General features: G+C 35.5%; 1 protein-coding gene across 1 annotated transcript in view; it reads right to left on the bottom strand.

Annotated features, from left to right (window-relative positions):
* Reck (reversion inducing cysteine rich protein with kazal motifs) overlaps nt 1-16,820 on the bottom strand; it is a 78,412-nt gene that overhangs the window by 20,179 nt on the left and 41,413 nt on the right. Inside the window, exons 8-11 of the mRNA XM_027930818.3 lie at nt 14,809-15,006; nt 12,607-12,874; nt 7,327-7,506; nt 1,283-1,495 (exon numbers count right to left, since the gene is read on the bottom strand). Of these exons, the coding sequence (XP_027786619.1) occupies nt 1,283-1,495; nt 7,327-7,506; nt 12,607-12,874; nt 14,809-15,006 (859 nt within the window). The remainder of the gene's footprint in view (nt 1-1,282; nt 1,496-7,326; nt 7,507-12,606; nt 12,875-14,808; nt 15,007-16,820) is intronic.

Raw genomic sequence — 16,820 nt, 5'->3', positions numbered from 1 at the left:
ATCATGGTGAACTGACAGCTGAATAGTATTCAAAGCATCCCTTGCTTTCTCTAATCTAAAATCAAAAGCCGTGCTCAAATTGTCAATACTTACACTTATTGTTCCTGCTATCATGTGGCTTTTCACCATCTTTGAAAGGAAATTAAATTAGGCTTGTCTCATTTGACCTTTGCAAAATCATATATCATTACTGTCAGGACATTATCTTGCTTATTCGCTTCCTTTTTCCTTATTTTCCACCTTTTTTTCTTGTATTAAAATCTTTTAAATTATCAGCATTGAGGTGTTTGGCTTATAACAGCTACAGAGTCCATTATGTTAAAAGTTTCTGAGTTTTGAATAAGGATTTGACTTCTATTAAGTTTTCTGTGCTAAGAGTCTACATATTTCCCATTTGTTGCTTTTTGATTTTCACCCAATAGCTATACCTCAGTACCTCCCCTTTTCAGGTCATCCCCAAGTCATATCAGAAATAGTTCTAGGCTGTGTTTAAGACTGAAATAATATGAAATGAGTCATCAAGTACCCAGCAGCCAGTTTTTGGGTCACACACCAAAAACTTAGGGACTAAATATTAATTTGGTTTTCAAAAAGCTTTTGGAAAAGCTTTTGGAAAAAAATTCTAGCTGATATGGATTACTATGTAGTCAAATACTTTTGGTTTTACCCACCATCATGGTTCCCTTCTTTACCTTAGATTTCCTAAGCAAATCATTCAAAAATGTTTCCTGGGAACAGGTCCTAATGACTGTATTCACTAGCTCTTTTACTCATGAAACATTTATGGATACCTATTGTGTGTTAGGATTATGCTAATACCTAAAAATAGAAAAGAAGCAAAGAGGATAAAAGAAAAATGGCACAAATTAAAATAAGTTCCTTAAGGAGAGCAAAGTCTAGCAGAATATAAGATGAGCATACAAATTAAAATATGAAAATAGAATTGTGCATTGAAAAGGATTTAGTAAATGTTTCTTGAACTAAGTTCTATAAGAAAGTACACTTACAGGCCTACAGGGATTTGTAATAAGGATGAATTACTATCAGCTGGGGAAATCTGGGAAGACTCCACAGGAATGTCTGGTATTTGAGAGGAACCAAGAAGGGCAGGCAGTAGGCAAGTGCAAATGGTGCTGGGAAGGAAACAGTATTTCAAGCAGAGGCAGAAAAAATGGGAAAGCATTTGACATGCGGGGAGTAATAGGCCCAGGGAAGGATGGGAGAGATTGTTATGGAGGGACTGAATCCAAACTGGAGAGTCAGGATAATGAAAGAAACTTACTTGCAAATAATACTTCCCCGAGATTTACTATGACAAGGTTTAATCTGCAGTGAACAAGCTATTGCTTTCCACATTTCTGGCTGGCACTTTTTAATATCAAGAACAGGTATGTTGATAAATGGCATCTTTATGCTTCCTTTTTCCCACAGCTTCATGTCATTCATAGCTCCTTGATCTGACTGAGCATTACAACTCCTGAAAAGTTCTGTTGGCCTAAAAAACAAAACCAAAACCAAAAATTGCCAGAAGGAAATCAAAGGCAATGAGTAAAATCCTGACATATTAACGTATCAGGAAAATCTGACTTTTTTTTTTTTTGCACAGCTGAGGATGGAACCCAGGGCCTTTTATATAGTAAGCAAGGGCTTTCTACTAAGCAACACCCCAGAAAGAAGAAAGCACATAAAACTCAACAAGGGATATCAGCCTGGCATGTATGAAGATTCAGCGTTGACACCAGTATTGAGAAAGTGATTGCATGTTTTCTTTTTAACATATTTTCATGAGGCAGTTTTAAAACTTTAAAATGCTCTGGATAGGACTAACATCCCCAGACCACCTTATTTCTTTCATTTCATAAAACAAAAGAGTCCGAGTTTTAAAAATTGATGTATAATTTAAAAAATAAAATGCACACATCTTACAGGTTTGATTTGATTTGACAAATGTGAACAACCACATTGATACATCTACACCAGTAAAAGAATATTTCTATTGTGTTATTAAGTTCTCTCAGGTCACCCCAGATCACCCCAGAGGCTAGACTTTTCATATTTTTATCACCATAGATTAATTTTCCCAGTTCTTGAATTTCATATAAATGGAATCATATTGCATGGTTTCTTTTGGGTCTGGGGTCTTCGGCCAAATATAATCTTTTTGAGATTGATCCATATTGTTGCATATACCAGTATTTCATTTCTTCTTATTTTTGAATAGTATTTCATTGATAAATATATATCATTTTGCTTTTATCCTAATGGTTTTCAAACTTTGATCGCAAGACCCATTTACCTTCTTAAAATTATTGGGTTCTCAAAAAGCTTTTATGTGGGTTGAAACCATCAATATTTTATAACATTAGAAATGAAAATGAGATTTAAAAGTGATTATTAATTCAGTTAAGTTATAACAAACCTATTACATGTTAATATAAGCATTACTTTCATGAGAAATAACTACATTTTCCAAAACTAAACAAAAATCATGAAAATAAGATTATTCTATAGTTTTGTACTCATGTCTGGCTTCATAGAGAGTAGCTGGGTTTTCATATCCAATTCTGCATTCAGTCTGTTGCTCATATATCACATTTCAGCCTCTGGAAAATTCTTCTGTTCACTCTTGTGAGAATATAAGAGAAAGAGGCAAATAACAACCAGTGTTGTTATAAAAACACTTTTGATCTTGTGGACTCCCCTGAAGGGGTTTGGAGACCACAGACAATGCTTTGAGACCATCCTATTATCTATTTATAGAAATTAAGGTTAATTCTAGTTTTCATGCCTAGGGATACCACTGTTGAGTCAAGGGTAGATATAACTTCCAAATACCATGCTATTTTCAAAAAGTGGCAATACCATTTTATATACTCACCAGCAATGTATGAAATACTGTTTTTATTGGGTTTTACTTGTGTTTTCATTTAATTGCTGGACATCTTTTGTGCTATCTAGCCCTTTGCTTTAAAAAAAGTGGATTTTAAGAGTTCTTTATATATTATAGATACAAGTCCTTCATCAATTACATATAGTACAAATATTTTCTTCCAGGTTGTGGTTTACCCTTTCATTTTTTCCCCCTTTTCCTTCCTTCCTCCCTCCTTTCCTCTTACCCTTCCTTCCTTTCTTATCTGAGGGATGCTTTACCACTGAGCTACATCCCCAATACTGTTTTGTATTTTATTTTGAGACAGGATCTCACTAAATTGCTAAGGCAGACCTTGAACTTGTGATCCTCCTACCTCATCTTCTGGAGTAGCTGGGGTTAAAGGCATATGCCACTGCACCTGGTCACTCTCATTTTTATAATTGTGTTTTTTGATGAGTAACAGAATTTAATTTAAAATAATATTTTATTGAGGTATAATTTATATATAAATAATGCATAGATTTTGAGGATTTAGTTCAATAATGTTTGAAAACTCATGTAATCAAAACCCCAAACAAGAAATAGAATATTTCCATCACCCTATGAAGTACCCTTATGCCCTCCTCTGGTCAATTCCCCCTTCCACCAAAGGTGATGATTTTCTGATCTTTATCCCTATAGATTATTTTGATTATTCTTAGACCTCATGTTTATGGAATAATCAAGAATCTATTTTGAGCCAGGTGCACATGCCTGTAATCCTAGAGGCTAAGGAGACTGAAATAGGAGGGTCATAAATTCAATACCAGCCTTAACAACTTAGTGAGATCCTGTTTCAAAATAAAATACAAAGGTGTTGGGGCTGTTGCTCAGTGGTAGAGTGCCCCTGAGTTTTCATTCCCATTAATGCAGGGGAGCCAAAAAAATGAATTTTATTTCTGGCTTCTTTCGCTCAACATAAGTTTCACCTATGCTTTTGGGTGTATTGGTAGTTTGGCTTTTTTCTTGCTGAATACCATTCCACTGTTTGAAACATACAGTATGTTGTTTCTCAATCTTTTGATGTTCTGGATCCCCCTCCCAATTTTGGGCTATTATGAAAAACACTACTACATAAATCTTTTTGAACACACATTTTCACGTTTCTTGAGTAAATTCTTCAGAATGGAATTGTTGGGTCACAGATTTAACTTTTAGGAAACCGAGAGACAGTTTGCTAAAGTGTTTAACCATACATTTTGCTTCACGTGTTAGCCAATTTTTTAATTGTGGCCACTGTATTGGGTTGAGGAGCATCTCACTTAAGTTTTAATTAACATATTGCTAGGAAGAATAATAAACCTTTCATGTACTTAAATGTCCATTTCTTCTTCTTTTTTTGTGGTGCTGGGTATTAAACCCAGGACCTTGCACATGCTAGCCAAACACTCTATATACTGAGCTATACCCCAGGTCTAACAACTCTTATGGCAAAAACTCTATGGTGTTCAAAATGATGTTTTTAAAAAATGTTTTATTTGTTCTTTTTAGTTATACATGACAGTAGAATCCATTTTGATATAATTATACAAGCATGGAATATATCTTATTCTAATTAGGGCCCCATTCTTGTGGATGTACATGATGGTGGGATTCACTGTGGCGTATTCATATATGTACATTGTCAGATTCATTCCACTGTCTTTCCTTTTCCTATGCCCCCCTCCCTTGCCTTCATCCCCCTTTGTCTAAACTACTGAATTTCTATTCTTACCTCCCCACCTCCCCCATTATGGGTTAGCTTCCACATATCAATGAAAATATTTGGCCTTTGGCTTTTTGGGACTGGCTTATTTCACTTACTCTCTGGATCCATTCATTTATTAGCAAATATCATAAAGTCACAAGATGATGTTTTGAAATATGCATTCATTGTGGAGTCAAGATAATTAACATGTATTACCTCACATGCTTATTTTGTGTGTACAGTAAGAATATTTCAAATTTACCCTCTTAGCAATTTTCAAGCATATAATACACTGTTGTCAACTCCAGTCAACCATGTTGTACAACAGATCTCTTGAACTCATTCCTCCTGAGATTCTGTATCCTTTGAGTGCCATCTCCCCAATCTTCCCCTTCCTATCCCTCTACATTTTGGTAACCTCTATCCTATTCTCTGCTTCTGTAAGTTCAATATTTTTAGATTTAACATATTAGCAGAATCATGCAGTGGTTTATTTTTCTATGCCTGGCTTATTTCATGGAATGCCCCCCAGGTTCATCCATGTTGTGGCAAATGACAGGATTTCCTTCTTTTTAAGGCTTAATAGTATTCCATTGTGTATATAAACTGTTTTCTTTCTTTTTTTTTTTTTAGAAATTTTTTTTTAATATTTATTTTTTAGTTTTCGGCAGACACAACATCTTTTGTTTGTATGTGGTGTTGAGGATTGAACCCGGGCCGCACGCATGCCAGGTGAGCGCGCTACCGCTTGAGCCACATCCCTAGCCCATAAAATCTATTTTCCTTACCCATTCATCTATTGATGGATACCTTGGCTGATTTCATACCTTTATTATTAATAATGCTGCAACAAACATAGGAGTGAAATATATCTTGGGCAGATAGATTCCAGACTTAGGATATAAACCCAATGGAGGAATTGCTAGATTATGTGGTGGTTCTATTCTTTAATTTTTGAGAAACCTCCATGCTGCTTTCCATAAGGGCTATAACTTCCCAATGGGATTGGGAGAAGGTTGAAAACCATTTATTGGGTATTTGGTGAGAGAGAGATAGCATGTTCGGGAGTAGTCTTTCATTGGGGGACTCTGGTTCTTAGAAATTTCCATCCAAAAAAGGTCAAAAAAAAAAAAGGCAGAGTTACAAGGTCAGGTAAGGTAACTTGATCCCTGGGGATGTAGGAAGGCACACCCACGCATGAAAACACATTTGGCAGCATTTTTATGACTCTCAAGATCAGGGCCACTGTCTACAGCCACTTTGATGTGGCCAGATCACTGGAAGTGACCGATAGGGCCTCAACCAATCAGGAAAGGAAAATGCTGGTCATATGATGTGGTGGCTTCCCACAGCTATAGTAATTTATATTTCCATCAACAATATATAGGTCTTGCTATGTTGCCCCAGCTGGTCCCAAACTCCTTTGTTTGAGTGATTCTTTTGCTTCAACCTCCCAAGTAGCTAAGACTACAGGTTAGTGCTACTACACTTGCCTAGGTTTTATTTTGAATTCTATGATCCATCTTGAAATAATTTTTGTGTATGGTGTGACATAGAGGTTAAACTTTTTTTTTTATATAGATACTGAATTATTCCACCATCCCTTGTTGTAAAGATATCTCAATTACTTTACTCAAAGTAATGAGTTGAATAATTTTAAAAGGATAGAATGTGTGTTAGATTGAGGTAAATATCATCTGACAAAAAAATAAAAATATCTACAACTTCCTTCTGGCCCAACTCTTCCTTTTTGCCCTCTGGGTCTCTGGGCTGCAGCTCACAAAACAGTCACCTTTTCTTTAGAAATGTTCCCTCCTGGGCTGGGGTTGTGGCTCAACAGTAGAGCGCTCGCCTAGCATGTGCAAGGGCCTGAGTTCGTTCCCCAGCACCACATAAAAATAAACAAATAAAATAAAGGTATTGTGCCCAATTACAATTAAGAAATAAATATTAAAAAAAAAATGTTCCCTCCTGGGGCTGGGGTTGTAGCACAGTGGTAGAGCGCTTGCCTGGCACATGTGAGGCACTGGGTTCGATCCTCAGCACCACAAAAAATAAATAGATAAATAAAATAAAGGTACTGAGTCCATCTACAACTAAAAAAATATTAAAAAGAAAGAAAGAAATGTTCCCTCCCTAGCTTCTCTGATGTGAAGTCCTCCCATTCTGTGCTCTGGAGGCCCTTTTTCTTTTTCTTCACTATTTCTTTAGCCCTGGGGATATGCTCCTAGGTCCAGTTGTTGGCCCTTATTTTTCTTATTATACTTGATATCTCAGAAAGACACCTATTCAAATTGCTTCTATAAAGAAATATTTTTGTATGAAATGGGAGACTCACTGAGCAGGAACATCAACCAGTGTGAAGGCCCTGCAAAGAAAGCAGTCCAAAAGTGGACATATATATGATCCAGTAGTGAAAAATGATTTATTCTGGAATGAATTATTTCCATTGGTGGTGTAGCAGAAGGAAGAAGGGTCTAAGAGCAGAAGAAATTCTCTGAATTCCAGAAACTTTAGGTATCTCTAGATTAGAAGGAACTCCCTAAGAGTGCTTCCTTTGCCAGAGGTAACTTAGATGGAACACAGCCTTTAAAAATGAAACCATAAGGAAATAAAGCTTTCTTTTAGCCCAGAAAGAACAAGATCAGAGTAAAGTGGTGTTTCATTTATTCAAAAAGCAAGTGATTAATGATAAAATATTTCCATTCCATGTACAAATTGTTCTTACCTGTTGTTGAAATTAGTACAGTAAGTAAGGTTTCTACAGCCCAACTGGCAAGGTTCCCGGACATCTGCTAGACAGGTCAACATGGACACTTCCACTGGGTTATATTCACAAAAGCGGTCAAATTCCTGCCAACTCTGTGTATTGCCCCAGCTCATGCTATAAAGTTTAGTGCACAGTTCCCTGAAACAAAAGCACAAGTGCAGACACATAGAGAGAAGCCATATGATTAAATACCTGATTTGAGTAAAACTGGAAATCTGTGAATTATATACTTTTTTAATAAGACAAAAAGTAAAGAGTTAAATGACTATTTCTTAGGATTTGGAGCCAGAAAAAGTGACCTTTCTTTCCCCACCATGAAAAATAGGCTTTTTAAGTTATCTGTCTCTTCCCTTCTCTTTTTCCTTCTTTTTGGTAGTATTGGGGACTGAAATTTGGGCCTTGCACATGCTCGGAAAGCACTCTTATCACTGAGTTATCCCCAGCCCTTTCTTTTCCTTCAATTTTGAGACAGGGTCTAATTGCCCAGACCGGCCTCAAACTTGTGATCCTCCTGCTTTGGCTTCCCAGGTAGCTGGATCAAAGGTGTACACCTGGTTATCTTTTCTCTTTGCCATGGTTGCTAGAAAGCTCAGTGCTAAATTTAATGTTCAGTTACAATATTTGTATATCTTTAGTTCTTGGCACAATTATTTCTCCCTATATCTTTCTGATCTCACTTTGATCTTTACTTAAAGCACATGTTTTTCTTCTCCATAAAGGCAATCACAGGAGGCAAACCATGACATAGTCCTCTGACTTCTTTTAAGAAGCTTTATAAATGCAGGGTCTGCTAGTTTCTCCTGTAAAACTACTCCAAGCCATTTGTGTTCCTGAAGTTATTCCAAAGCCTCTATATATTATTGTAGTTGATATATGACATTCTTATTTTCAGTATTTGATGATTACAAAGCAAATTAAGTATGTGTATATAGCTAAAACTATCTGTACCATTTCCAACATGCTCTTATACATTATATTCATTCCATTATTTTACTCATAAAAGTAATACATGTTCACTAGGAAAAATTTTATTATTTTGAAATATACAAAGTCACAAGTAAAAATTCTCCACTCTTCTCACATTTTATTTGAATCTCAAGATCACCCCTATGAAGAGGGTATCTTTAACTTTGTTTATTCACTCTAGTGTTTACTGAGTGCCTATTTTGTGTGAGTGCTGGTTCAAGACACTGGAAGTGCAGTGGTGAATAAGCCAGACAAGGTCCCTAGTCTCAATAAAGCATATATACATTATGAGGATGAGGAAGTTGGAATAAAGTTATATCAGGTGAGGACTGCTCCACTGACTGGCAGACCCACGCCAGAGCCCAGGCCCAGGACCGCCCCAAAGACCTGCACAGGAGCTAAGGCCCAGGCCATGGCCCAGGACTGCCCTGCCAACTTGCAGACCCATGCCAGAGCCAAGCCTGGCCCACCTCCATCTTGGGATACTTCAGCCATTGTGTGCAGATCATATGCCTCTAGAAATTTGTTGGTGTCTTCAAGGTTTTCTATTTTATCAGAATATAAATTTTCAAAATAGTTTCTAATTTTCTTCTGTATTTCAGTAGTGTCTATCATGATATTTCCTTTTTCATCATGAATTTTAGTTTGAGTTTTCTCTTTCCTTTTTATTAGATTGGTAAAGATTTGTCAATCTTATTTATTTTTTTCAAAGAACCAGCTTTTTGTTTTGTCAATTTTTTGAATTGTTTCTTTTGCTTAATTTTATTGATTTCTGCCCTGATTTTAATTATTTCCTGTCTTCTACTACTTTTGGTGTTGGTTTGTTCTTCTTTTTCTAGGGCTTTGAGCTGTAATGTTGTTTATTTGTTGACTTTTTCTTCTTTTAATGAATGAACTCCATGCAATGAACTTTCCTCTAACACTGCTTTCGTAGCGTCCCAGAGATTTTGATGTGTTGTATCGGAATTCTCATTTACCTCTAAGAATTTTTTTTATCTCCTTCCTGATGTCTTTTGTTGTCCATGCATCATTCAATAGTGTATTGTCTAGTCTCCAGGTGTTGGAGTAGCTTCTATTTTTAATTTTATCATTGATTTCTAATTTAATTCCATTATGGTCAGATAGAATGCAGGGTCATATATCTATTTTTTTGTATTTGCTAAGACTTACTTTGTGGCATAACATATGGTCTATTTTGGACAAGGATCCATGTGCTGCTGAGAAGAAAGAGTATCTTTCTCGTTAATGGATAAAATATTCTATATGTGTCTGTTAAGTTCAAATTATTGATTGTATTATTGAGTTCTATAGTTTCTTTCTTTGATTTTGTTTGGAAGATCTATCCCAGTGGTTAGAGAAGTGTATTTTTATCTTAGCTTTGTGGTATAAGACCTGGTATTGTGATAATTCCTGCTTCCCTCTTCTTGCTATGGATTGCTTTGGCTATTCTGGGTCTCTTATTTTTCCAAATGAATTTTATGATTGCTTTTGCTATTTCTATAAGGAATGACGTTGGGATTTTAATTGGAATAGTATTGAATATGTATAGTGCTTTGGGTAGTATGGCCATTTTGACAATATTAAATATGCCCATCTAAGAGCATGGGAGATCTTTCCATCTTCTAAGGTCTTCAATTTCTTAGTGTTCTGTAGTTTTCATCGTAGAGGTCTTTCACCTCTTTTGTTAAGTTGACTCCCAAGAATTTTAGTTTTTCTGAAGCTATTGTGAATAGGGTAGTTTTCCTAATTTCTCTTTTAGAGGATTCATCATTGATGCACAGAAATGCATTTGATTTATGGGTATTGGTTTTATATCCTGCTATTTTCCTGAATTCATTTATTAATTCTAGAAGTTTTCTGGTGGAGTTTTTTTTTTTTTTTTTGGATCCTCTAAATATAGAACTATGTTGTCAATAAAAAATGATAGTTTGAGTTCTTCTTTTCCTATTCATATCCCTTTAATTTCTTTCATTTGTCTAATTGCTCTGGCTAGAGTTTCAAGGACTATGTTGAATAAAAGTGGTGAAAGAGGGCATCTCTGTCCTGTTCCAGTTTTTAGAGGCAATTCTTTCAATTTTTCTCCATTTAAAATGATGTTGGCCTTGGGTTTAGCATAGATAGCTTTTACAATGTTGAGGTATATTCCTACTATCCCTAGTTTTTCTAGTGTTTTTGAACATGAAAGGGTGCTGTATTTTGTCAAATGCTTTCTCTGCATCAATTGATATAATCATATGATTCTTATATTTACATCTATTGATGTGATGAATTATATTTATTGATTTCCTTATGTTGAACCATCCTTGCATCCCTGGAATGAACCCCACTTGATCATGGTGCACTGTTTTTTAAATATGTTTTTGTATGTGATTTGCCAGAATTTTATTGAGAATTTTTGCATCAATGTTCAGCAGGGATACCGGTCTAAAATTTTCTTTCCTTGATGTGTCTCTGCTTGGTTTTGGTATCAGGATAATACTAGCTTCACAGAATAAGTTTGGAAGGGTTCCCTCCTTTTTTATTTCTTGGAATAATTTGAGGAGTATTGGTATTAATTCTTCTTTGTAGGTTTTGTAGAACTCAGCTGGTTCTACAAAAATCCATCTGGATCCTGGGCTTTTCTTGGTTGGTGGGCTTTTGATGGTGTCCTCTATTTCCTTGGTTGAAATTGATCTGTTTCAATTGTGTATGTCTTCTTGATTCAGTTTGCAGGGGCAGGGCCTCACATATCAAGCTAGGCAAGCACTCTACCACTGAACATCCTCAGCCCTAGTCCTTAACTTTCTTTCTTCCTTTTTTAAATTTTTAGTTATAGATGGACACAATATCTTTGTTTACTTATTGTTTTGTGGTGCTAAGGATCGAATCCAGTGCCTCATATTGCGAAGCAAGCACTCTGTCACTGAGCCACAACCTCAGCCCTAGTCCTTAATTTTCTATAGTTACCTTGAATAGATTATTAATATCTCTTAAGTTTTCTTTCTCACATGTAAATGAAAATTACACAATTTTTCCCAATTGTTTCATAAAAATCAAATCTGATGGAAGTGAAAGCAGTCAGCAAACCATGAAATCTATTTCAAGATTGAGAGAGGAAACTGTTTCTTACTAAAGCTCCTCTGGGACTGCATAGCTACCTCAATTTCCAGTAACTCTATGTCAGCATAGTTCTTTGGCAGAGGTTTCTCTTTCTAAGAATTACATAGCATCTCTCTCATCAGTATTAACTTTTATATGCAAACAGTTTCCTTAACCTCAGAGCCAACTTAATTTTCCTTTAAATCCTTCCATTAATTTCCTCAAATATTTTTAATATCTTTGGTAAAGTTTGATAAGTTATTTTAGGCACTTTTTTTATTTGCTAAAGATCCATAGAAATGGTTAGAAACCATAGAAATGGTTGTTTCTCAAATTAATTTCAGGATATCCTAGAAATGTTGTGGATGCTTTTCACCCAAAATATTTATTAAACAAATTCTAATTCATCTGTGTGTGGGTTGTTGTGTGTGTGTGTGTGTGTGTGTGTGTGTGTGTGTGTGTTTGTACTGGGGATTGAATTCAGGACAATTTACTACTGAGTTATATTCCCAGCCTTTTCTATTGTTTATTTTGAGACAGGGTCCCAAGAAGTTTCCCAGGCTGACCTCAAACTTGTGATCTTCTTGCCTCAGGCTCCTGAGTAGCTGGGATTTACATGTGTGTGCTACGGTGCCTGCACTATAATCTGTGTTCTACCATGACCTTAGTTATCTCCATTCATTCTTGTCTCTAGATTCTTGTCTATCCTATATTTGTATTGTTAATTTTTGTCCCTAAGTGTAATACTGAAATGAATGTCAATGCACTGCTTTCTAACTCTGGATATAAGTGCCAACCAGTTTATTCACCAATATGACCAAATGCTATGGTTAAGTTCAAAGTTTCATAATTTAATAAAGAGAATATCTTTTAGATGTCAGATCAAAACATCTTCTAAATTGAAAGTTTACTTAATGATTCCTTGAAAGCAAAATTCACATTGCATCATCTTCAAATTCTGTTGCCCTGTCAAGGCTAATCCTTCATATCACAAAAGCATGTGATATATGAAACAATGTTTTATATATACCCAATGATCGGTAAATATTTGGTGGATAACAGAATGAAAGATTTTATAGCTTCTAAATGTTCAGCCTACACAATGCAAAAATATAACATGCATTTGCTAGGCCTAAAATAATTAATTAAAATATTATTTTCTACTATTTTAATAAAAGAAAATAAGATACTGACCTACATGTTGAAGTGTTTGCTTTAGAACAACAATGCAATTTAGCCCCATCCAGGCCTGTAGAGGGAGGAGGGTGTATAGTGACTCCAGGGTGAACTGACTGTGAGCTTTCAAGAAAACACTGCCAAAGAGGATCTTGAGGCAAGGGCTGGGTCTTACAACCCTCGATGAGACCATCAACAATCTCCATTTCTGTTTTCTTAGACATCAGAATTCTCTTGCAGGCATTTTGGCAAGCATGGTCTTCAGCTCTGTCACAGCAATACAAACCTACATTTTCAGAATATAAGTGGTTTAATGAGCTGGTTTTATTGCATTTATTGCTCAGAAGAGAAGAAGAACATGACTATGTAGTGGAAAACCATTACTACTTGATGTCAGTATCTGTATTATACAGGGTCTATTAAATTCTCTTCATTAATTTGCAGTGTAGTAAAAAGTGGACAAGGTGTCTAATCATGAGGTTTCTAGCATCCTAATGAAAATGAAAAGTCATCCTACACTGAAGAAGCCCTCATATAAAAGATATTTTATGTTCTTGGAAAAGATATTGTATATCTAAGTGGATTTGCTTCTAGTAGGGGATGTCTAAGAGGGATTATGTTCTTGACATGAGAGATAACTAATTTTTAATAGCAACAAACACAAACACTGTATTTTATCATATTCCAAGACAGCATAAAGGTTTTATATGTCTGTGAAAATTAGTTAAGTTGTAATTTAAATAATATAGTAGCACACCCTGACAAGCTAACAGTCTGCTTCTGCCTTTAATTTTCTTTCTTTTTGGTGCTAGGGACTAAACCAGTGGTAAACATGTGCTCTCCCACTGAGTTATGTTCCCAGTCCCTGGCCTCTAATTTTCTACAAAGAATCAGAAAATTAAAGAACACTATTAATGAAGCTATGGAATTCAGAAGGGTCTCTCTGAATTACTTTTCTTGGTGTTTTTGACTTTTGAAGAAGCCTGTTTTGTTTGTAGCCTGCTTATCCAGAGTCCTCTGTGTTAACATATATTAGAAATGACTGCCCTTCTACCCTTAAAACTTCTTCCTGCCTTTTTGTTGTTGTTGTTGTTACTGCTTTGTTTTAAAGCTGCAATCTTGTTAGCTCCAGCAGCCCCTCTTGGTAGCCTAAATATTGGGGAATACAGATCTGCCTTTAAAACAAATGGAAGCCGATGGAAGATACTTGTGGCAAATGTTTCATCCTATAATTTTCACCACACAGCCACATCACAGAATGCCAAAATCCTTAGAGTAATTTTTGATTTTGATTGTGGCCAAATAAGGCACATTGCTTTTGAGTTTATAGAAACAATTCTTTCCAGTGTCCACATATAAAAAGTCATTGGCATGTGGCTTATAAATAAATCTTCTATCAGTTTGGTTAATCAGTCAGTTCTTTAAAATATGATGACCTCCAGAGGACAAAAATGGATTCTAGGATGTACAAAGCTGAGACCTTGAAAATCCCTATAAGGTGAAGGCTCATTAGGAGGCCCTGATTTAAAAAAAAAAAAAAAAAAGGCTCTCTTTTGTTTTTATGATCTTTTATTACAAAAATAACCATTGCTCACTGGTAAAAAAAATTCAAATTACAGAAATATATAATATAAAACAATTAGGTATATAACTAAAAATGTATCACACTATACCTTTAGTTATGTAACTTGCTTTTTTTTGCTTCTATATAAATGTATTACTTTCTTTTTGTTGTTTGCAAAGTGTTGTGATCTATATATACATTCTAATTTATTTAATCAATATCCTACTGATAGATGTTTGGGTTATTTCCAATTTTTGTCTACTAATGTGTATATAAGCATATTTACAACATATTTTTGCAAATTTGTGTAAATTTTCTTGCTGGATAAATTCTTAAAGTGGACTTGCTAGATCAAAAAGTAAAATAATCTGAAATTCTGATGGTTAACTTCTCTCCAAAATATTCATATCAAAGAACTCTTCCATCCTCAGACTAAAATTCCCATTTCCTCATACTCTCTATAGCCCCATCTTTCTTGGCACCTTCTAACTGTGACAGTAACATCCAATCTGTCAAATCTAAACACCAAAGGAAGTCTGGTGTTTCCCAAGTGACCAAGACTGCAACTACCTACAAGAATGTATCATTCCTTTTTTATAAACTCTTTTACCAAGGTTGAAATGAAAAAAAAAAAAAAATACGTCCCTTTTACTTACTATCTGTTGGGTTCCTCATTGGGTAAGACTGGGTATAATTGTTCACACAGTGTATTAATTGTGGACTAATAGAGGCACAATAATTTTCCACTGCTTTGATCTGAGATGGACCAGGAGAAGAGTCTGTTCGAAAAATGGCTTGACAATATTCTCGGCAGTTTGTATGATGACCTGCATAACTGCAACACACCGAGCCCACTATACGGGGGAAAAAAGAGAAGACACTGAAATGAAACAGCTTTTTGTTAACATTAAATCATCACCATACTGATGGAACAGTATACCTTTCTCAATTTGAGAAATGAAACCATGCCACAGGAAACCATAAAACCATAAACTATGTTTATACACTTGAAATCAGTATTATTGTAGGCATAGTTATGGGGACAGTGAAGTGCTCACTGGTGTGAGAAAGTCAATATTCATCAATTTATAGTCTATAATCCAGTGGTTCTCCATAGGAACAGTACGACCCCCTGGAAGAGTATGGAACATGTGGAAGTATTTCTGGTTGTCAGGGACTAGTACTGGCATTTAATGCATGGGCCAGGGCTGTTAAACATCCTGCAATGCACAAGACAGTCTCATATAGCAAATCTGTCTTCTCCAAATGCCAAGAGAACCACTGAAAAAGTCTCATTCCATGTTAGATTTGTGGAGGTTTATAAACAAAGCAAAACAAGCATAGCAAAACAAAAATTAAACCCCAAATATCTCACATTTACAAAATAGGACCAGTTATCAGGGGATTAGCAAGGATGGTGGAATGTGATGGACATCATTATCCAAAGTACATGTATGAAGACATGAATTAGGTGTCAACCTACTTTATATACAGAGATATGAAAAATTGTGGTATATATGTTTAATAAGAATTGTAATGCAAAAAACATGTATAAAGACATGAATTGGCATGGACATACTTTATACAAAGATGAAAAATTGTGCTTTATATGTGTAATAAGAATTGTAATACATTCCGCTGTCATGTATTTAAAAAAATAAAATCAATAAAAAAGTCAACCCCCCCAAAAAACAAAAACAAAATAGGACCAGTTAAAACTAAGAGGCATCAGAATTATTTAACTAATTTGACAATTAAATAACTGTATATCTCAAAACAAAATTCTAAAACTTCTATAGAGTTTGAACATCCTCAAGAATATGTCTAAATAGAGGTAATCTTCATAAATGATATGATTTGCCTCAATACTGAAGAGTAAAACTCATCTGAAATAAATATGACTTTGTATTAAAAAATGAAAAAAAATCAATAGGCTGCCATTTAAAGTATCTGGGGAGAGGGAGATAAGTGGCCAGGGGCAGAGGGGCAGATGTGGTGATTATAATGAAGACTAGGAGACCCTTATAGGAGTCTAAGGGGATCTGTAAGAGGCAAAAGGGAGCCAGGGTAGATGTATGTCAGGAAGAGGGTTGGAGAAAGACAGGTAAGAATTCCCAGATAATAATTAGAGATAGATATGGAAGAACCAGAACCAGGTTTTTGGTGAATTTAGGTGACTTCTAGAAATAATGATAATGGTAAAATCATATACAGATTAATAACAAACTATCTTGGGACAGAACTAAATAAGGATAAGCCTTAGTTTCCTGGACTAGGAAACTGTTCTGTATCTATTGTGCCACCTGTTTTCAATGTGGACTGACTACCAAAGTTACTGTGCCACCTGCCAAAGAGTTCATTTTCATCACGAATAAAATCCATTTTTATCATTTTCGGGGGTGGGGGTGGGGGTGGTGCATATGGTGCTGGGAATCAAATTCAAGGCCTTGTACATGTTAAACAAACACTCTATCACTGATCTACCTCCACAGTTCCACAAAGAAAAATTATTTATGGTTTAATTTTATCAATGTGACCTCAGTGAGGATACACTGAGAGTGGTATGGTGAGGACAGAGGAGACGAGCAGAATAGGACCAGACGTCTACCTTCTCACTTCCTCCTTGGGCTGGCTTCCTTGCCCGTGTAGGAGGATATAGGATTATGTG

The sequence above is a fragment of the Marmota flaviventris genome, chromosome 13, assembly GCF_047511675.1.
Source record: "Marmota flaviventris isolate mMarFla1 chromosome 13, mMarFla1.hap1, whole genome shotgun sequence".
Classification (NCBI taxonomy): Eukaryota; Metazoa; Chordata; class Mammalia; order Rodentia; family Sciuridae; genus Marmota; species Marmota flaviventris.
This window is presented reverse-complemented; position numbering and strand designations above follow the sequence as displayed.